The 23,872-nt window shown below is 40.4% G+C and overlaps 1 protein-coding gene across 3 annotated transcripts in view; it reads right to left on the bottom strand.

Moving 5' to 3' along the window:
• The window catches only part of SUMF1 (sulfatase modifying factor 1), a 77,814-nt gene extending 66,471 nt beyond the window's left edge, over positions 1-11,343 (bottom strand). For all 3 annotated transcript variants that reach the window (XM_069473839.1, XM_069473838.1, XM_069473837.1), the window contains exon 1: positions 11,074-11,343. In XM_069473839.1, the coding sequence (XP_069329940.1) occupies positions 11,074-11,343 (270 nt within the window). The remainder of the gene's footprint in view (positions 1-11,073) is intronic.
• Positions 11,344-23,872: the final 12,529 nt, after the last annotated feature.

The following is a 23,872-nucleotide window of genomic DNA, read 5'->3' on the forward strand; positions in this document are numbered from 1 at the left end:
CATACATTGCTCATGGGAGTGTGAAATATTAATAGTACAGCTGCTTTGGAAAACTGTCTGGCAGCTCTCCAAAAAGCTAAAAAAACAATTATCATATGACCCTACAATTCCACTCCTAGGTATACACCCAAGAGAAAGGAAAATATATGTCCACATAAAAAACTTATACAAAAACATTCATAACAGCATTATTTATAACAGCTAAAAAGTGGAAACAACCCAAATGTCCATCAATTAAGGAACAGATAAACAAAATGTGGTATATCCGTAAAATGGAATAATAATACTCAGTCATAAAGAGAAATGAAGTACTGGCTCATGCTACAGCATGAATGAACCTTGAAAATATTACACTAAGAGAAGGAATTCACTCACAAAGGGTACAAATGGTATGAATCCATTCAATATGAACTGTCCAGAATAGGCAAATCCAAAGAAACAGAAAGTAGACTAGTGGTTGCCAGAGACTACAGGGAGGCAGGAATGGGAAATGATTGCTAACAGGTATGGCGTTTCTTCTTGGGATGATGAAATGTTCGGGAATTATTAATAGATAGTGATGATGGGTGTAACACCTCGTGATTATACTAAAAACCATGGAATTTGTGCATTTTAAAAAGTGTGAATTATATGGTGTATGAATTATCTCAATTTTTTAAAAAAACTACAGGCCCTCCACTATTTAATAAATCATCTGTCAGAAATACACTTTTTAGAGACACAATGTCTTATTTTCAAATCATTTGAGTGAAAAGTCAACTCATAGACTTCCCAGCAGCCTAGGAATTATCGAGTCTCTGATCCTTTATAAACAAGGGTTTAATACCATAGAAATAAAAAGGATCATAGGGGAACAATTATACACCTACAAATCGGATAACCTAGAAAAAATGGATAAATTCCTAGAAACACTCCACCTACCAAGGCTGAATCAAGAAGAAATAGAAAATATGAAAAGACTGATAACAAGTAAGGAGATTGAATCAATAATAATAATAATTTAAAAACTCCCATCAAAGAAAAGCCCAGGATCAGAGGGCTTCATGGCAGAATTCTACCAAGTATTTAAAGAAGAACTGCCAAAAATTCTCAAACTCTTCCAAAAATTGAAGAAGAGGGAACACTTCCAAACTCATTTTATAAGACCAGCATTACCCTGATACCAAAGCCAGTAAAGGACACTATAAGAAAAGAAAATCACAGGCCAATATCCCTGATAAACAGAGATGCAAACATTCTCAACAAAATGGCAGCAAACCAAATTCAACAGCACATTAAAAGGATCAAACACCACAATCAAGTGGGATTTATCCCTCGGATCAAAGGATGGTTCAACATATACAAATCTATAAATGTAATACACCATATTAACAGAATGAAGGACAAAAACCATATGATTATCTTAATAGATGCAGAAAAAGCATTTGACAAAATTCAGTATCTTTTCATGATAAAAACTCTCAATAAATTAGGCATAGAAGGAATGTACCTCAACACAATAAAGATCATATATGAAAAGCCCACAGCTAACATCATACTCAATGGAAAAAAGTTGAAAGCGTTTCCTCTACGATCCAGAACAAGACAAGGACTTCTACTCTTGCCACTTCAGTATAGTACTGCAAGTCTCAGCCAGAAAAATCAGGCAACAGAAAGAAATAAACAGCATCCCAACTGGAGAAAAAGAAGTTCAATTGTTCCTGATTGAAGGTGACATGATCTTATATATAGAAAACTCTAATGACTCCATGAAAAAACTGTCAGAACTGATAAATGAATTCGGTAAAGTTGGAGGATACAGAAATCAACAAACAAAAATCAATAGCATTTCTTTATACTAACAATGAACTACTTGAAAAAGAAATTAATCCCATTCACAATAGCATCAAAAAAAAAAAATACTTCAGAGTAAATTTAACCAATGAGGTGAAAGATCTGTATACTAAAAACTACAAAACATTGATGAAAGAATAGTAGACAAGAAAAATAAATGGAAAGGTACCTGTGTTCATGGATTGGTTGTATTAATATTGTTAAAATGCCCATACTCCCCAAAGTGATCCACAGATTCAATGCACTCCCTATCAAAAGCCAATATTATGTTTCATGGAAGTAGAAAAAATAATCCAAAAATGTGTATGGAACCACAAAAGACCCCAAATAGCCAAAACAATCTTGAGAAAAAAGAACAAAGCTGGAGCATCACACTACTTGACTTCAAAATATACCACAAATCTATAGTAATCAAAACAGCATGGTCCTGGCATAAGAACAAACATCTCAACCAATGAAACAGTATAGAGAGCCCAGAAATAAAAATCACCCATCTACAGTCAATCGATTTTTGATAAAGTTACCAAGAACACACAATGGAAAAAGGACTTTCAATAAATGGTACTGAGAACACTGGATATCTACATGTAGAAGAATGAAATTAGACCCTTATTTCACACCATATAAAAAAATCAACTCAAAATATATTAAAGACTTCAGTGTGAGGCCTGCAGCTATAAAAATACTGAAAGAAAACATAGGGGAGGCCGGGCGTGGTGGCTCACGCCTGTAATGCTAGCACTCTGGGAGGCCGAGGCGGGAGGACAGCTCGAGGTCAGGAGTTCGAGACCAGCCTGAGCAAGAGCGAGACCCTGTCTCTACTAAAAACAATTAGAAGAAATTATCTGGACAACTAAAAATATATATAGAAAAAATTAGCCGGGCACGGTGGCGCATGCCTGTAGTCCCAGCTACTCAGGAGGCTTAGGCAGAAGGATCACTTGAACCCAGGAGTTTGAGGTTGCTGTGAGCTAGGCTGATGCCACAGCACTCTAGCCCGGGCAACAGAGTGAGACTCTGTCTCAAAAAAAAAAAAAAACAAAAAAAAGAAAGACAGACAGACAGACAGACAGAAAATAAACATAGGGGAAAGCTCCATGACCTGGCCAAAGATTTCTTGGATATGATCCCAAAAGCACAGGCAAGAAAAGCAGAAGTAAAGAAATGTGATTGCATCAAACTAAAAAGTTTCTGAACAGCAAAAGCAACAATTACTAGAGTGAAGAGTCAATCCATGGAATGGGAGAAAATCTTTGGAAACCACACTTCTCATAATAGGTTCATATTCAAAATACATGAGGAACTCAACTCAACAGCAAGAAAACAAAGAACCTGATTAAAAAATGGGCAAAGGACCCAAATAGATAGTGTTCAAAAGAAGACATACAAATACCCAACAGATATTAAAAAACTGCTCATCACTGATCAACAGGGAAATACAAATTAAAACCACAATGAGATATCATCTCATACCTGTTTGACCAACCATTGTCAAAAGATAAAAGATAACAAGTGTTGGCAAGGTGAGAAGAAAAGGGAACCCTGTGCACTGTTGTGGGAATGTTTAATTTAAAGTGATTATGGAAAACAGTATGGAGATTTCTCAGAAAACTAAAATAGAATTACCATATGATCCAGCTATCGCACTTCTGGGTATACAGCCAAAAGAAATAAAACCAGTATGCTAAAGAGATATCTGCACTCGCATGTTCATTACAGCATTATTCACAGTAGGTAAGATATGGAAGCAACCTAGGTATCCATCACTGGATAAATGGATAAAGAAGATGTGGTATATAAATATAATGGAATACTATTCAGCCTTAAGAAAAGAAGGAAATTCTTTCATTTGGATAAGCATGAACGAACCTGGAAGACATTATACTAAGTGAAATAAGCCAGGCACGGAATGACAAATACCTTGACTTCAGAAAAGACTTAATAAGGGTTCAAATTCCACACTTACATGTGGAATCTAAAAAAAAACTGAACTAATAGTAGATAATAGAATGGTAGTTATCACAGCCTGGGAGAGATGGGTGGATAGGGAGAGGAGAGATATTGAGCAAAGGGCACAAAATTTCAGTTACACAGAAGGAATAAGCTTTAGAGATTTATGGCACAGAGTGGTGACTATAATAAATAATACTGCACTGTATATTCCAAAATTACAAAAAGAATAGATTGTGTTTTCACCACAAAATAATTATGTGAGGTGATGGATTTGTTAACTTAACTAGATTTAATCAGTCCACAATGTAAACATGTATCAACCATAATGTTGTACCTCACAAATATATAATATATACAATTATTGTCAATTAAAATTTAAATTTTTTACATAAATTTTTTAAAAGAAGGGTCCAAATTAAAGAGGGGGAAAAAGAAGTCAAAGATTATGAGATAACTAGTTGGAAATAAGAGAGATTGTGGCTTACCAACAAGAGCAGAAGAATCAGAAAAACAACATCAGAAGAAATAGAAATTAGGAACCTATGATCATTGATCCTACATTCTGTTTCCACTGATGCTCCTTGCTAGTACTTGCTTCAATTCTATGCATGTTATTTCCCAATAAAAGTGGTGCTATTTTCATCTCTGATATATGAATAAACATATTATTTGTCCAATATATTACTATTCTAAGAAATCATCTTTGATTACTTCTGTCCTCTACTCCCAACACTACATAGGCCACCTAATCTTACCGGATATCCTAAATATACATCTCTTTAATCTCTCCCTCTTTTCTATTCCCAGATAACTTCAGTGGCCTCATAATTGACCTAAAGTTTCATTCTTTCATATCCCTCCTTGCTTCTAAGCCATCTACCTTCCATTCAATCATTCATTTAACAAATAACTAAGCCCCTACTAATCTTTCTGAAAAAGCCAGTCTTCTGTATCCAATGCAATTCATCATAGCTCTTGTTTCTAATAGAAACAGGTTGGAAACAACCTAATAGTAGACTCATTAAGTAATCTGTGGGCCATGGATGAGAGTGAAAATTAAGCAGCTATAAGAAAAGGAAAAGAAAACAAAAAAAGAGGGGAAAATAAGAGGAAGCTTTTAACGTATTGATATGGAAAGATCTCACCAAGACAAAGAGTAAGGTGTACAATAGTAAGCATGGCATGCCGTCATTTGTCTGAAAGGAGGTTGAGGGAGACAGATTCACATATTTTTGTGTTTACATATATTTGCAGAACATGGCTCTGGGAAAATATATAAGAAATGCATGCAGTAGTTGTCTGAATGGAGATTATCAGGTAAATGGAAAAATTTTCACTATATACTCTGTTATTTAGTTTTTGAGCCATGTAAACATGCCATCTATTAAAAAAATAAAGTGTCAATCTGATCATACCACTTTGCTACTTAAGTTCTTCAAGAATTCCCATCACCGTTCAGAGTAACATTAATCTAAACTTCAGAGCCTAATCTCTTATGCTCTAACCCTGTACTTTCTCCTACATTTCCATGATCCACATCATGCCACCTCATCTCTGTGCAAACGATGTCACTGTTCAAGGATCATCTCCTTCAGGCTTTTTCTGCCTGCAAATCCCTCCCTGAGCTGGGTCATGTGCCCCTTATTTGGGTCCCTCTGATGAACACCTCTATCTGTCCTAACAACTGACACACACAAACATACACATACACACACACACACACACACACACACACACAGAGTATCTTAATTCCGAGTTTTCATCTTCCCTAGATCCTGGGCTCCTTGGGAACCAGAAATAAATTTTTCACTTCTATATCCCCAGCATGGTGTGTGGTCCACAGCAGACACTCAAAAAATCTTTACTGATGGAATGAGTGAGATCATGACTATAATGAGGAATTTATCATTTGAATTATTCATAACTATAATTATAAAAATTCTATTTAATTTATAACACAGTCCCAGACATAGATTAACATGTCAGCATCATAATGAACCTGTTTAACAGACTCAGCTCAAGACTGAACTAGGTTTATCCATTATTCTCACTATACCCTAAGTATCTGGGACACGAGATTCCTCAGGCCTAAGAAATCAGAATTTTAAGCAGTTCTTCAAAGAAGTAGGAAAATTGAAGACTTTAGACAAAAGTTTCAAGAGTAGTCTTAAAATGATTAAGAGGATCTAATAAAAGGTTTCATAAAAGACTTACTGAAAAAAAATCTTTCCCACAGCAGACAAGTAGGTCCTGTTATGAGAACAGTTGTTCAGCCCTCAGCTCAAACACAAGGCCCACAGGCAGGTGTGCCCATGGTACCTATTGAATTTTTACAATTATCTAATTTTTTTTCATCCTCTTCTCCCTCAATGTGAGTACCAACAATGGTAATACAATCATAACTTCCACTGTGGACTCTTGGCCTAGTTTTTTTTTTCTTCTTCTTTCATTAACCATCAGAGATAGCCAGCGCTGAATAAGCCAAGTTTCCATTCTGGAGGCTATAGACAAAAACAGCCTGCATTGCACTCAGTGGATCATAATTTCTCATTTACACTAATGAAGTAAAGTTTTCTGTCCTACAAATGTCATATGTCATTCTAGTGAAATCCAGAGCATCAATTATCTCACGCTGTAGGAGCCCAAGCCAAAAAAAAGAAAAGGAACCATTTTAATCAGGTCTTCACTGAAGGTCCAGATTCAAACAACCTATTCAGCCCAGAATCCAAAGATGAGATAAACCCCTCATGTCACACCACAGCTTCTGCCACTGCCACTCAAGCCAGAAACATAAGTCAGGTCAAGAATGGCTCTATTATTCATCAGAACAACAAAATCGTATTTGGGCTACACATTCAGGACAAGTGCAGTGGGCATCTGCTACTTTGGTCCACCCAGTACCCATTCCCCCTACTTCTTGTAATAGCACCTGAAGTTCCTTTCAAAAAACACTTCTTAAACTAAGTGGTGGAGCAGGATGACTCGACTCTACCTCCTATGACTCAAGCCTGGCCAATCATGGCTTTCTTTAGACCACAGAGGTGTAATCAGCGATGAGTCCATGAGCGGATCAAAGTTCATCTTGGAACCTTTGCTGGAGCTACCAGAAAAGGGGAACTTACTTTCTTCCAGCTATTTTATCAGTGTGAGAAGAGACATTGCCTGACAATGGAGCCAACATAGAAGAAGAAGAGCCAAGAGACAGGCAAAGAGATAGACCCAGAGATGCTGGCTGAGGCCCTGGATCCAGCTGTGTCTGGGGCCATATTTACTCTTGAACTTCCCAACTATGAAAGCTGTAAATGTCCCCTGCCACATTTTTTTCTGCTTAAGCCAGTTTTAATTGTCTTTTTCTTTTACATGCTACTGTAAGATTTTTGTCTTATACACAAAAATGAAATAAGCTCATATGCAACGCTTCTGCATAGCTCTTCTCCTCTTTCCTTCTTTCCTGTCCTCAAACTGAACATTAAAAGCTAAAGCTCACGAGAAAGCTGGTTGAATGAGAAGCATGTTCTCTGGATCTGTCCATAAACTGCTGCCTTATCTATCAATACACGGCTTATCTTTTATATCATTCTCTCACCCTACTGCCTCTACAGACACTAATCACAGATGAAATAGCATTCAGAGTTTCCTCCAGCCCTGAGATTTATGATCCCATTAAGCCTCAGCTGCCTAATCTGTAAAGTGGGAGATAATCTCTCTCACAAGATTCTTGAGAGGATGAATACAGAAAAAGATTATACAAAAGTTTCTTTTTAAAGTATCTGATATAGAGATTAAAACAGATCTAAAAATGCTTTCAATGTAGAATAAGATATCGGACAACTTGGCCAGGCACGGTGGCTCACACCTGTAATCCCAGCACTCTGGGAGGCTAGGGGAGAAGGGGAGGATTGCTTGAGGCCAGAGGTTCAAGACCAGCCTGGGCAACATAAGGAGGCCTCATCTCTACAAAAAATTTAAAAATTAGCCAGGTATGGTGGTGCACACGTATAGTCCTAGCAACTCGGGAGGCTGAGGTATAGGGAGGCTGAGGTGGGAGGATCACTGAAGCCCAGCCTGGGCAACAAAGCAAATCTCTGTCTCTAACCAACAAAAAAAAGATAGACAACTACACAAATACAAATAACACTATATTAAAAAGAATATAGGGGCCCAGTACCATGATGCATACCTATAATCCCAGCTACTCAGGAGGCTAAGGTGGGAAGATCGGTTGAACTCAGAAGTTTGAGACCAGCCTGGGCAACAAAATGAGACCCTGTCTCAAGAAAGAGAAAACAAGTTGCCATCAGACAACAAGAAAAAATTCTATAGCAATTTAGAGGATAGAAAAACTACTTCCTTATGGAAGACAGGTTTCATGAAAGAGATGGCATTCAATTGTGCCTTAATTCCCAGGTAATGATTACCTGATCAGAAAGATCCTCAGATAGAAATCAAGACTGACTTTACCTATACCCACAGACGTGCCACATCCAATTTTAACATACCATGATCCTAAATGCTTTTTCAAACAACTCTTCTAAAAGATACATGGAGATTAAAACATTTTGCTTCCTTGTTACAAAATAATAAGCTATGTAGAAAACTGTTAGGATAATTTTCTCAATAAGAATTACATTTTTTAACCAGAGGGAATTTAAGTCAAATTTTAAAATATCTATGTTGTCTCCCATAGCTCACTACCGCCTCAAACTCCTAGGCTTAAGTGATCCTTCCAGCTCAGCCTCCTGAGTAGTTGGAACTACAGGGGCACACCACCATGCCCAGCTAAATGTTTTTATTTTTTGTAGAGATGGGGTCTCATATGTTGCCCAGGGTAGTCTCAAACTCCTGACCTCAAGTGATACTCCTGCCACACTCTCCCAAAATGCTGGAAGTACAGCTGTGAGCCATAGTGCCTGGCCCTAGGATGATTTTTATTGCCATAACTTCTCAGTGAAACTGTAAATTCCTAAGGGTAAAGCCCAGTGCTATTTACTTCTTCGTGTCCCTCACCTTGCCAAGTGCTCATTAGATGAATTAAAATATTTAAAAAAAGAAAAACCCTCACACCTAAAGTGTTACATTAAAAGGTGTGAAAATGTCACTCCCAGAAAAACTTAAATTATACTTATACTTCCCAGAACACATCATGCACTGCCACAACATGCCACGTGCTGATACTACTCTTCTTGGAATGCCCTTCAATCTCCTTCCATCCTCAGGTCCTAAAAATGTCTTCTCCAAAGCCTAGTTCAAATGTGACCTTTTCTTTGAGGCACTACCTGACTTGTCCGGGAAGAATGAATCCTTTCTTCCTCTCCAAGTACTCTGTATATACTCCTCCTATTGTATTTTCCTTATAGAAAAATGATACCTACATATGAGAGTGTATGTGAGAGAGAGACACAGAGAAAGAGAGAGAACACCTACCAGAGTGTAAATGCTACCAGGGTAGCAAATAGGTCTTTTTCTTTTCTGTATATCCTGCACATGGGACAGAGTCTTATATAATGTGTGCCAAATAAACATTTGTTGGCTTAAACCAAATAAACAGAAAACAAAAAGAAAAAAAGAGGCAGAACTATTCCTATGACCATTTACCTCTCTTGCAATATTGGACTTCCCGAATTTAGAATAAATGGCTAAGTGTCAGACCAAAGTCATCTGCACATGAACAAAAACAACTGAAACCAAGGAAAACAGAGATTAAGAATTGCTTCCTACAGAGTCGTCTGTCTTGATAACAAAGTTACTTCAGGTTCAATCATCAGGTTAAGAGTCCTTGAAGGCTTGTAGGCTGTCTTCTCACCAATGATTAATTGATTAATAGATTGAGATGCCCCTAAACATTATACAAAGTGAATACAAGAATTGGCCAAAGATGGTCCCTACTGCATTCACAAAACGACTTTACAGGGATGAAAAATATATATGTTGTAAATGTAATTCAAAAGATGCTGCCACCCATATACCATTCTAGAACCTACAGGAAGATGGATATGAGGAATGAGGAATGTTCAGTACTGGCCAGAAGGTTCCAGGAAAAATTTTGAGACTGACCAATGTGTATATGCAAATGAGGCAGCTGCCCTATTAGTTACAAAGTAGATATACAGAAACAGGGTTTTCTTCTTAGAAAGAGCGAGAGACTGATTATCAATCATCACCAAGTTAAAGAGGAATTAAAATCAAGCATGGCCAATATACAATAAAACAGTAATCAGGACTGTTCACCACATAAAAGATAAACACCAATAATTCAAGGCATCCTCTGAGGAGTAACAGGAAAAGATGTAAAGGCCTAAATTATACAGAATGGAAAAACGAGAAGCCCAGCTACCAAGCTCCTACACTCTATTCCTGGGAGACTAAGTCATGGTCCTGACCCTACCATCCTCACAGCACACAAGCATCTTTAATAACTGTTATGTCAGAGTAAACACACACCACCATGGCAGCATATGGAAATACTGAGGGGAGAGAAAGGGAGGAGGTCAGGTAGACCTGACCTGTGAATGTAACCCTCTCATCTAAGTCCTGAATTTGGTCAGAATTAACCCAGAGAAAAGAAATGTGGGACAGAAAAAAGGATCAGGGTGTGCTAGGTATACAAGAAGGAGCACTAGTTTAGGAGTCAGACAACCTGGTTTCTAGTCCCAAAAGTTGTTTCCACAAATACACCAAGATGCAAAGTACCTGGCAGATGAAACGAAGTAACAGTTGTTATTACTGTTATTACTTATACATCCTAGCACCTAACACATCCAGGCATTATACAAAACATATATAAATAAGAGTAATAAAGCAACTACAGTTGGTTTTTTCCTTCCTATGTGCTAAACTGGTAAGAATAGCAGGATAAGTAATACAAGGCCATGCCCTCAAGAAGCAGAGTCTATTGGAAGGGACTACAGGTAAGTATACAACCATTTTGGGGCCACTGAGACCCAGGGTCCTGATTTCTTCTAGTTCATATTTGAGGAACTGAGAATTTAAACCCATTCTGTCTGACTTAAAATTCTGATATCTTCATCAAGAGGAGAGGGTATAGGGAGGAAGTAGTAGGCAGTAAGAGATAAATAAGGAACAACAATCCTCCACTATGCGGAGCCCCAAGATCCAGCCGCCTTCCGGTGGTGGACTGAGGAACGCCTCAAATGGGATCAGCAGGTGCGCGATTTGGGTGTGGTTTTGATCTTTACTTGCCTTCGTGCCAGCCCCTTGCCTTGCCCATTCCAACCCCGTCCAGGAACCCTGCAGCCCCCATCCGCCTCAGAGGAATCTAAGGAGCACCTTGGTGGGTGCGAGCGGCCGCTCTCCGGGGAATGGGCCCGGGGCGTTCGCCTCCCGTGAGTATCGGTGCGCGGCCGCCGAACTGTCATGGGCCCCGGGCCGTTGGGGCGTGCCGCAGCCGCAAGAGCCCGCGAGGGACGCCGCGCCTGCACCGCTCCCGGCCTCCTGGCTGCCCGCTGTCCCGCACAGCAGCAGGAGCAGCTGCAGCACGAGAACGCGATGGAGCCCAAGGAAGCGTCCAGTAGCTGGCCCTAGCGCGGGCGCAGCCATGTTGTCCCGCGGGCCATGTGACCCGATGAGTCACGTGGTCTCGCCGTCCTTAAAGGGGCCGAATCTTGGGCTGACATAAAATGGCCAGGAGAGTTATTCTCTCTCCACCTTTCTCCAGGTACTTCCCCTTTGGAGCTCCCCTGCTTGGTTCTGCTGGCGTCTAAACGGAGCCAAACACAGCAAAACTCTACAAAACTCAAGGCATTCCACAGACTGTGCGCTCCTTTGTGATTCCTTGGTTGAAAAATGACAATCAAATTTATTGGGTATTTGCTAAGTGCCAGAGTACTCTGCTAAGTACTTCACTTTTAAAAGTCTCATTTACTGGGGGATGGACATGCTTGAAGCTCTTACTTGGGTGGGGCAAAGGCAATATACGTGACCTAAACATTTGTACCCCTATACTATGCTGAAATAAAAAAAAAAAATTTAAATTTTTTAAAAATCTCATTTAATCCTCACAAGGACCCTGTAATAGTGGGTTCACAGAGCAATTAAGTGGCTTGCCCAAAGTCACATAGGAAATAAGTGTCAAAATCGAGATTTAAACCCAGAGAATCTAACTTTAAACCCTGAGTTTTAACTATTATTCTGCATTGCAGGCAACTATAATAAATAAGTTTCCCCTAACAGGAAGATAAACGTGTTGAAGGACACTTCACCAAGGGGTACAGTAAGGATATCCTCACTGTGGGGATATGTACAACAGTGCTTCTCAAAATGTTGTCCCAAACCAGCACCATCAGCATCACCTGGGAACTTGTTAGAAATGCAATATAGTACTGAATCAAAATTCTCTGGGGACAGGACACAGAATCTGTGTTTTAACAAGCTCTCCGGATGATTCGAATGCACACTAAAGTTTAAGAATCACACTATTCTACAGTTTTGTGAGCAAACAAAATGCAAAACAAAAACAAAAAGATGAAGGGGGACCTACGGATTAAAGATGACAAATAACCAGCTGCAATATGAATCTTATCTAAATACTGATTCAAACTTACTTGATTTCAAAATTTTTTAGATAATCAGGGAAATTTGACCACTTAACCAAGTTATGATATTTGACAAAATTACATAATTACTGTAAACTTTGTTTTTAGGTTTTTAGGAGTGATAATGGTATTTGTGGCTATGTTTTTTAAAAGAAACCCTTTCTTTGAGGTGTATATATTGAAATATATATGGATAAAAAGATACGCTGTCAAGGATTTGCTGCTTATAAAATGGGTGATGAGAGGGTAGCTAAAAATGAAGCATGATTGGCCATGAGTTGAAATTATTGTAGCTGTTTGATGAGTAATCTGAGTGTTTATTGTACTGTTCTCTCTACTTTAGTATATATTTGAATTTTTTAATATAAAGAAAAGTCCTTTCCTCCTTGTTGAATATTTTACAGTTTGCCAAGAGCTTTCATGCATTTTCTCACTTGAGATTACAACCAGTTGGCAAGAAATCTATTATTACTATACCCATTTCAAAACTGATGAGGCTAAAAGATCAATGCCTTAACTAAGGTTTTATGTATTAGCTGTGCATATTCCCGGATCCAGGTCAAAGACAATCTTTGTTCATCTTTTTCAAAGGATCAGTCTCCACACATGCTGTGTTTAGCTGCCCTTCAGAGACCTGAAGTCCTTTGATTCATGGTCTTGCTATACCATTAGACTATAAGCTCCATGAATGTAAGGATCTCGCCACAGTATTAGCAAAATCAGGCAAAGACCTGGCACATCATAAGCACTCAATGTGGATTTATTGAATTAATGGATAAATGAATGACTTGAATAAATGAATGAATAAATAACCGTTAGCTCTTTCTCTTAAAGGAAAGCAAATTGTTGAGAAAATAATACAGATTTTGGACTCAGAAAGACCTGTGGTTAAAGCTGGCCACTTACAAAAGTATGACCTAGGCAAATTACTTCACCTTTCTGAGCGTCTATTCCTTCATGTGTGAAATGGGGATAATAATGCTGCTTTTAGAGATTTTATGAGGATTAAATGAGACAAAGTTTGTAAAAGGCTTAGCCTGGATCCTGACATTTAACATATCTCAAAAAAAGTATGCTATAATTAGCAGTCATTATCAAAGATGGAACTTTGTTGATTTTCCAGGAAGATCATTCTCGCTAAACCCATTATATATTAATAATTTCTTTTTGGTCACTAATCAATGAAAAAGTGGAAAATATTGATGAGAAATCCCTAGGTGAGGAGGCCTGTGCTAGAAATTAGAGTTCAAAGTCCAACTCAGCAATCAACTCTGTACAAACTAACATCTCCCAGTTGAGCTCCTTCTGCATTTTGTGGTCTTCCTTGCCCCCTCTGTCTAATGAAGCTGGATGAAAGACCCTAGTCCTGAAAGTGACTTGTGTGCTCACTGAACAGCAAAGAGGCCAGCTCGGCTACAGTGGAGTGAACACGAGAGCAGTAAAAGGAAGGGAGATCTGAAAGATAACAGTGGCCAGATCATGTAGGATCTGGTAAGCTTTTACTCTAAGTGAAGGTTGGTGCCATTGCACAGTTTTGAGAAGACACCTGACACTCTTCCTGCTGAGTATGACCAATTTCGCTACCAAGTTAGAAGCTTCTCTTCTTGCCTGCTGGTCCCTGAACACAGAGAAACAAAAGTGCCCTGGTGGCAGCCATGGCTTGTGGTTCACTGGGACCTTTGCTGTGTCCACAGAAAGAGTGCACCTCTTTGAGGACCAGGTCCTCCAACTCTGCAGAACCGAGTTGCAGGGATGGGAGAACAACGTCCCCAGTGGGTCAGTAGGAGTGATAGTAAGTGGAGCCACTTCTATTTCCACCTCTTGGTTCCCAAACCCGTGTATTCTTTCTTACTTGGGGACACAGTGCCATATAGACATCTCTGATTAAATGCATATACTGTATCCTTATAGGAGGCCCCATCCTTGCAGAAGATCACCTCCAAGCTGGCGTTGCAGCTGTACCGTGGTAAGCCATTGTTACCCTTTATGAGGCTAGCTGCATGTGGTCGGTATTATATGAGATAGAACCATTGGATCCCATGACCGTGGCCTACCCTTGCATCTCCTTCATGATGAAGTGGGTGCTCTGGTCAGATGCTGTATTGTGTGGGTATATATGCCTGTGGATTAGGCATTCTGCAGGTACCATTCAGACAGCGATGCTGGCTGAGGATCTTGGAACAGGAAAGGCACAGGTCAAACTTTTATCCCCTCCTTGGTTGATGGACATTTGGCTCTATCTGGCTATTATCAATAATATCGACATGAACATTCATGTACATGTTTTTGTTTAAACATATGTTTTCATTTCTCTTGGATATATACTATAGGAGAAGTGGGATTGACAGGTCATATGGTAACGCTATGTTTAACCTTTTGAGGAACTGCCAGACTGTTTTCCAAAGTGGCTGCACCATTTTACATTCCCACCAGCCATGTATGAGGGGTCCAATTTTTCTGTGATGTAGTTAATTCTTGCATCTCCTTTACTGTAAAATCTCTTTCTCCTTTATCAGGCCCAGCATATCCTCAGCCAGATTATATTGAGATTCAACCCTGGTTATAACCTGGCAGCCACAAGGGAATGTGGAGGCAGCTGCTGTGGTGGGGGTGGGGTTGCTTTTTGAGCAAAAGGCCTCTGCAGTATGCAGTATCTTCCCACGTGGGGGTATTGCTGGTTCTCAGTGGGGAAGCCACCTCTGCAGGCTCCCTTTGGGCACCCAAGGGAGTCTGCAGAACCACATTTCTCAAGGGCATCCAGCTAGATGTCCCTGTCCCACATTTCAGGTCCCAGGTTTTTCCAGCCAGATCCCTGACTTTAGCATAGGAGACCTACCTTGGCTGAGCATCCAAACAGCTCTGGAGCTCTGGGTTCTAATAATTAGATGGCCAGCCTGCTGCTCTGCTGGGTCTGCTCTTGCACAGCAAAAGAAGAAGAAGACCACTTTGCAAGCTACCAAAGAGGCCCTCTGGCTCTCACACTTAGGTTTTAGCTGTTTGTTAACTGCTCTCAGTTTCTCATTACCTTTCTGTAGGAAAGGTTAATGCAACTTGGTAATAAACAGCCAATTTCATCATACTTGTGTACATTGTTCCTCTATACGTTTCAAATTCCTGAGTCAGCATGCTGGCACAGCGTTCCTTTTCACCTGGACATTTTCCCGGGTCACCACTAGTAACATTTTTAGCATTTGGGCTGCCACGTTGTGCCAAGGACTATCCATAGCGCAGATAGCACTCAAGATGGGGTCCTCATCACCAGTAGGGTAGTGGGTGACCCAGTCCCAAAACTCCATCTTGCCACTTGCTTTCTCAGACCTCTTCCACTACCAACTGAGTCAGTGTGGTTCCTCTCAAAAAGAGATGTCAAGATGTAATTAGAAATGCAAGAGATTCTGTTGGTGGTAACACCTCTGAAAACCAAAGGGAAGAGGGAAGGAGTAGGTAGGGAAGGCCTCCAAACTGAATACAAATCTGATACCTGTGGAAGGAGGCAGGAAGGAGAGTTGGAGAGGACTCTGGTGCTGCAATGAGAAAGTCTAGGCTGGCCCAGCTGGAGCTCCAGAGCAAAGGTAGCTTAGAAGACTTACGCATTGAACTGAATGGCCAGGCCCTACTCTTCCCACCATGTTTGGAAATTGGCCTGGAGCTGCCCAGGAAGAACATGTTCTCAGTTTGACCACTGACCAGCCCCACAGAGGCTGCTGCTGGAGCCTGTCAGTTGACTGTACACCTTTAGCAGGTTCTGTCTTGAAGAGTGATCTCAGCACACATCTCCTGGCTGCCACACGTAGCCAAGAAAGCCCTCCACAATCCAGCCCCTGCCTTCCATTCCTTCCAGTTGTCCTTTTCTCACCATGTTCCAGCCACAGTATCCTTCTTACTGCTCCTGGAACACATTAAGCACAGTCCTGCCTCAGGGTCTTTACACTTGCTGTTCCTTCCACTCGTAACACTCAATTCTTTTTTACGGCTGGCTCTTTCTTGTCCTTCCGCTCTCCGCACAAACATTACTTCCTCAGAGAAGCCTTCCCTGGTCTCCAAATACAAAGTAGTCCTTCCCCATTGTGCTCTTTCACATCGCCTCTTTTATTGTATTCATAGCACCTGTCAATATCTGAAATTATTTTGTTTGGTCCTCTTTCCCCATGGGGGCAGGTATAGCATCTTTAGGATTCAATGTTGTATCCTCAATGCCCAGGTCAATACTTGGTATGTACAAGTACTAAGTAAACATTTATTGAATGAATGACTATATCATCAAAAGAATAAAAACCTTCAGACTATGAAAGGATTACATGTTGAACACCAACATTCTTCAAATAACAGTGCTTCAAAACATTGTTAGGACCAACCTTGGAGGTCATGGTTTTTGTCTTAGCAGAAGCTTGCTGCCTGACTATATTATGCTCACCTAGACATTTGGGATGTGACTTTCCATCTTTACAGCCAGGAGGGACTACAAGATGGATATAATAGGACTTCCATCCAAGGGTTGTGTGAATATTCTTTTTGTTTCATTCAACAAGTATTTGTGGATTGTCAACCGGTAGCCAAGCACTGAGATTACAGCAGTGAACAAAACAGAAAAAAAATTCTTGCCCTTGTGATATTGACATTAAATAGCATAAAATGTGAAATATTTAGAACATTGCTTGGTACATAAAAATAGCTCAAGAATTTTTAGTTATGATTATTTCTATTATCAATCTATGTAATATCTAAAATGAGCATTCAAGTATTTTAAAAAAAAAAAAACAGGACACTTTCTTCTATATTTAGAGAGCAAAAGAGAGAAGTCCAAATAATAAAAGGTAGAGAAAATTTTCCATGTGTTTCCTTCATTACACTCTATTCAGAGTCCTTGTGTGGTGAAATCATCTGATTGGAAAGCCTATTAATTTAGGCTTTTAGTTTTGCTCATTTGTGCTGTAGCCAATGAAAGAAAGTTAGGTACAGAGAACGTTTAATTTTGTTTCCTCTTTTTTTGTTCAAATTGTTTTGGTCTTACTTCTCCCGCTTTTTGAAAGCATGAATAAAGAAAAGCCTTCTTCATAGAAAATGCAAAGAAAAGGTACATTTTAAGGATACACAAGACAGAAGCTGCAGAAAACGGAATGATTAGATTTCAGAAGGTACTGGCACACTGTGGAGAACAAAGCCAAGAGCTGGTTTAGAGGCTGCAGCAGCTCCAGGGACTTCAGCGGCAGATGTTTTTGAACTTGACTCTGGTGCTCCCCTAGTTCACTCTCTACGTCTCCAAGGTCTGCCTTGCCCTGTACCCGTCCTTTCTTCTCTTCTTGTTAGCTTGCCTTCCTTACCCTCTCCTCGTTGGCTTTCTTTTATTATTTATTTATTTATTTGGCCTCACAGCTTCTGCTTAGTCACAGTTCCTGTTTCCAGCCTGCTCATGACCCTGTGTGGCTTCAGTGCTACTGCACTGCCTCATTCAGCTTCAACTCCTGCTGCTGACGCTCAAAGTATCACTCTTTCCCCATTTACCTGCCATAAAGGGAGAGCCTGGTTTGCTCAGCTCCACTTCATCAGACCTTTTTCTTACACCGTAGGCTCAAGCAGAAGCTTATGGTATAGCTGCACTTGAGCCAGGTCACCATTTCTGGTCCAATGCAGTTAGAAGGTCAGGCAAACCTGTAGCTTGCATTGGAATCACACAGAGGCCTTCTTAAAGCAATGATTACTGGGCCCACGCCCAGATTCAGTAGGTCGGGGTGGGGCCCGAGAATTTGCATTTCTACCAAGTTCCCAGATGATGCTAATCCTGCTGATTTGTACACTTCATAAACTACTGCTTTCATTAAGTAAGCCACTCTTACCACCCCTGACCACCTGTGCTGGCTGGGGTGTTTTCTCTTAGCAATGCTGGGGGTGTGGCAGGCACTGTGATTGACAATCCCAGTACAACCTATAATTATTATCGTTTATCTTCCTGATGTTCCTGGACAATGGTGATTGAAGAGAAGGATGAGAAGTGGCCAGAATAATGGCACCAAAAGACATTTAGAGCAAGTAAAAGATGCTTTATGTGCCTTTGGAAAGAGAGAGGAAGAAATAACATAAGAAATCACAGCCATGAGTCCCTGTTAGAGCCTAGCTTTCACAGCGTTTGAAATCAAGTGAAATGAAGGAGAAGAATGACTCCCAACTTTTTCATGAATGAAAGCTCAAATTGTAAAGGGGAAATATACATACATATATATCTATAATCTTGGATGGTCATACCATAGCAGTTTTACTGTTAGTATCCATTTATTTGGAAAATGGAATGTCAACATTCTGCTATGAAGGCAGTGCATTAGCAAAGGAAACTGCATATTAAATCACATCAGTGCCTATATATATCTGAAAGGTAAAAATATACATCACCTTTTTGGACTTCAGCCAATACTTAACATATGAATGAACTCCCAATTCTTGTCATCACTCTTTTATTTGGTCTGTGACCAACACTTGAGGGATCAGTGAAGAAGTAACTTCTTTCTAGAAAGACTAAAACCATTACCCTTACTTGCAGTAATTTTGCCCAATGTAATAGAAAGAGTCCTGTAATTAGAGCTAAAGATTGGGCTTTGGGTCCTGGCAATTTATTTAGGAGACTTTGGGTTTAGTTATTAAGCTCCTGTGAACCTGAGTTTCTTCTTCTTGCCTATTTCATAATAGCGCTTTATTGAGATCACATAGGCAGGTATAAGAAGGGAAATAAACACTAGATGATATTATTATGGTGTCACTTTGCTTCTAAGACACACTTATGTCCCAGTTAATGGTTTCTGAAGCCTGGATGTATCTTATGAGCTTTGGATACCTATAATGAGGTAGTAATTCCTTTTCTCTCACAAAATTATTTTTAAAGCAGAGGCATATATTTCAGTGAATGGTCTTGGAATAAAGGAACAATGGCTTTACATATTCCTCTAATTGACAAATGATATATGAATTCATTTTCTCTTTTTGTTCCTATCTCACCTGTCAATATGTTACCTTATATGGCAAAAAGGACTTTGCAGGCATGATTAAGTTAAGGTCCTTGAGATGGGGAGATTACCTGGATTATCCAGATGGGCCCAGTGTAATTACAAGGGTCCTTATAAGCAGGAGAACCCCTGCTGGCTGTGGTCAGAGAGATATGTGACTACGGACGAATGGTCAGAGACATGCAGCATTGTTCATTTTGAAGATGGAGGAAAGGGGCCAAGAGCCAAGGAATGTGAGTGGCCTCTAGAAGGTGAAAACGGCAAAGAAACAGATTCTTCTCCAGAGCCCCCAGAAAGAGACACAACCCTGCTAACACTTTGATTTTAGCCCATTGAGACCTTTACTGGACTTCTGACTATGGAACTATAATACAATAAATTTGTATTATTTAAGCCACTAAGTTTGTGATCATTTGCTATGACAGCAAGAGGAAACTAATCCAAATATGTATTTCAATTCCAGCTTTATCGCTAGGTGCAGGCTGGAACTCAGAGGCAGAAGGGTCAGCAGACAAGGGGTCTCCATCTTCTTGGCATTCTTTGGAGAGTCAGACAATGCACTTTGGCTGAGATACAGATGGGCCACGTGGAGCTGTATGCCCGAGGAGGGACTCTACCCCTCAAATACTCACTACTCTCTTATTTTGCTAGGTAAGTATGAGAGTGGTCATGCATGGGGTAGGGGAGGTCATGGCCACTTTGGACTCGGGCACAGACAGTCTGAGTTCAGATGCCAGCTGTTTAGGGGAATTGCAAGAAATGCCACTGCCCAGCCCCTAGAGATCTTGGGGGCCTCTGAAACACCATGGAAGTCTCAGCCCTCCCACTGAAGGACAGGAAACCACAGGTCCCAGCAAGTTCCTGGCCAGGCAACCCAAAGCTCCTGGAGTCATTTCCCAGAAAGTCTTCCTAGTTCCCTAATTACAGGCATGATGCCTTTGTTCATATAAAGCATAGCAAGGACAGTTGATTCTCTACCTTCAGCATCCATCAGAATCACCTGGAGGGCCAGTTAAAACAGATTTCTGAGCCCCACCCCTGAAATTTGATTCACTAGATTTGAGATACAGCTTGAGAATTTGCATTGCAGGTAATTCTGGTGCTGCTGCTCTGAGGACCATAGTTTGAGAACCATGGGCGTAGTAGGTAAGAGTTTAGGATTTAGGCAGTCCTCGCTGCTTCCAAGTTGAATGATCTTGGGCAACCTTGGAATTCATAATTTTGTCTATCAAATAGGATAAATAAAACCCACCTTCTAGGATTGTGATGAGGATTAAATATGATGATCTATGTAAATCTGTGATCCTCAACCCCTGGGCCATGGACTGGGCTGCATGGCAGGAGGTGAGCCATGGGTGAGTGAGCGAAGCTTTATCTGTATTTACAGCCTTTATCTGTATTTACACTTGCATCACTCCATAAACTCTGCCTCCTGTCAGATCAACAGTGGCATTAGATTCTTAGAGGAGCACAAACTCTACTGTAAACTGCACATGTGAGGGGTCTAGGTTGCATGCTCCTTATGAGAATTTCATGGCTCAGATCTAGATGATCTGAAGTGGAGCTGAGGTGGTGATGCTAGCACTGGGGAGCAGCTGCAAATACAGATTATCATTAGCAGAGAGGTTTGACTGCACAATAAATGTAATGCCCTTGAATCATCCTGAAAGCATCCCCGACTCCGGTCCGTAGAAAAATTGTCTTCCATGAAACCAGTCTCTAGTGCCAAAAAGGTTGGGGACCACTGATATAAAGCACTTAGCAATAGTAAGACCTTAATAAATGGTTTGTATTATAATATGTTTACCATTATTATTATGAGCAATGACGAGTTACTAAATAACATACAGAGCACCTGAGGGACACCCATGGAGAAGCCAACGGCGGACAATAAATGTCCTCTCACAGACTGTCCCCTCAGCAAGCAGAACTTTCTCAAAGTCTGCTACCCACAGAATATCATTTAGCCTGTAACTCAAAAGAATTCCTGGAAGGAAGAGTCTGAATGAAAGATATGCTTTACTCACAAAACAGAATGAAAGGGAAGCAGAAAATTTTCAAATATTTTGTGAAAATTTGCCTAACAATCGAAAGAGGAAGCTCACTGGGGTGCGATGCAGTGGCCATGGAGATGAGTAAAAGTAAACTGGGCCAGGAGCGAATTAATTTGAAAATAATTTCAAAGAAGGAAAAAGAACTATGCCATGCCCTCTCCTTTGGGAAATCTGACAAGAAAGTAAGTGTTTAGGCTTTTTTTTCTCCCTGTTCTAGGATAATTGGTATTACCATCATGTGAAAAAAAATAATAAGTCACCCTGGAAGAACTCTATTTTCCTCCCACTAGGAGGAATTCATTCTCTGGGTCACAGCAACAGAAGAACAGGATAGGTCATTAGGAAATTAGGACGTCCTTGTGATTTCCCCATGGAGCCACTGCTCTCCTTCCTGGTGAAAATTTTGATGGAAAATTTCCATATTGATGGACAAGGCAATAACTCAGTGGAATAAAATTCTACTCTAATAAACAGCGGATTTATTATAACATATAATAAAATTTATATAATTTACATAATAAGGTAATTAGCATTAGGACTTTAATCATGCCATCTGTTTAAAAAATAAAGAGCTGGTCAGGAGAATAGGCAAGAAAGTTTGCTAAGGTAATTTAGTAGTTTAAATCCCAGTGATCTGGGAGTCGGTGGATTGAGCTCAAGCCTGGTGTCAGGAAGCCTGGCTTCTCATCCCTGCAGTCTCGATTCAGCGGTGTGATCCAGAAGGACCATCGAATCTTTATAGATCAGTGCCTTCATCAGCATAAGAAAGGTTGGAGAAGAACATGAAAATTTTCACTATCAAGTATCCTTTTATAAAAATTACTTTTCAACCAAAGGACTTCACATCGTGAATAACTTTATATACCAGTTACTTAATTAAGGGCCTTTGCTTGCAAGGAGTAAAGTCACATTAATGAAAATAGACTGTAGTATTAACTAGTAATAGTCCTCATTTATTGAGTACTTACTATGTGCTGAGCACATAGACACATTATTTCAGATAGTTCTTCCAACAATCCTGTGAGGGAAATTCTATCCTAATGCCGGGTGGACAGATTAGGGGACCAAATCTCAGAGAGTGTAGATGACTTGCCCAAGTCACAGCTAGTAAGTGGTAAGCTGGGGTTTCAGTGTGAATCTCGAACCTCTGCAATCTGACTGCAGCACCTCACCCAATGGTGGTGGCAGATTGCAAGGCTCCACATGGCCTGGGGTCGGCTCTGGAAATTATCAGGAATTCAGGCAGTTCTAGGGACTGTCCACCCAGACTTCACTCATGGCATCTCTCCTCTACCTCTTCTGTGTTCCCCTCTCACTCTCCAGCTACCTCTATTCCCTCATGGTTATTTCTTCCCCCTTGTCATAACAGTTTGCACATGGCTCACCCAATCCCTATGACTTTGAAAATTCAGGCCTCACAATTTCCCATAGCCTCTGTTTTACCACTTAAATCTAAGGTGGAATGTGGTTGAGCCAGGCCATCTTTTCACATGAGCCTCTGCTCAGGCAAAGTGGCCTGGGGTGCACCCTAAATGGTACAAAAATATAGCAGCATGCTCTGTGGGTGGACCAATGTCCCTTAATAATATTCATGATAGCTACCACTTGTTATGTTAGAGGTTTTTTTAACCAGGATTTTATCACTTAATCTTTATAACAACAGCCCTGTGAGGTAGACACTATATTGGCCCCTTATCAGATCAGCAATAAGTAATTTACCTAAGCTAATAAGTGGCAGATTCCAGGATTCAAATCCAGAGCTTTTTTCTTGTAACAGCTTCATTGATAAATAATTCACATGCCATATAGTAATAATTTATCCCTTTAAAGTATGCAATTCAATGGCATTTAGAAGAATTATGAACTTGTGCAATCATCGTCACAATCAATTTTGGAACAATTTCATTACCTCAACAAGAAATCCCATACCCTTTAGCAGTTACCTGCCTCCCCCGTCTTAGTCCATTTGTGTTGCTATAAAGGAATACCAGAGGCTGGACAGTTTATTAAGGAAAGAGGTTTATTTTGGCTCACGTTCTGCAGGCTGTATAAGAGGCACGGCGCTGGGATCTGGTTGGCTTCTGAGGGCTTCAGGCTGCTTCCATTCATGGCAGAAGGTGAAAGGGAGCCGCGTGTGCAGAAATCACATGGTGAGAGAGGAAGAGGTGCCAGGCTCTTTCCACAACCAGCTCTCATGGGAACTAAAAGTGAGAACTCACTCATTCCCACAAGAATGGCACCAAGCCATTCATGAGGGATCCACCCCCACGATCCAAACACTTCCCACATGGCTCCATGTATAACATCGGAGGATCAGACTCCACCAGGAGACTTGGCAGGGCAAAAGAAACCATATCCAAACCGTGGCATTGCCCAGAACTCCCCTCCCCCAACCAGCCCTGGGCAACCACTAATCTGCTTTCTGTCTCTATAGATTTGTCTATTCTGGACATTTCATATAAATAGAATCATATAGTATATGGCCTTT

The sequence above is a fragment of the Eulemur rufifrons genome, chromosome 7 (genome assembly GCF_041146395.1).
Source record: "Eulemur rufifrons isolate Redbay chromosome 7, OSU_ERuf_1, whole genome shotgun sequence".
NCBI classification, from domain to species: domain Eukaryota; kingdom Metazoa; phylum Chordata; class Mammalia; order Primates; family Lemuridae; genus Eulemur; species Eulemur rufifrons.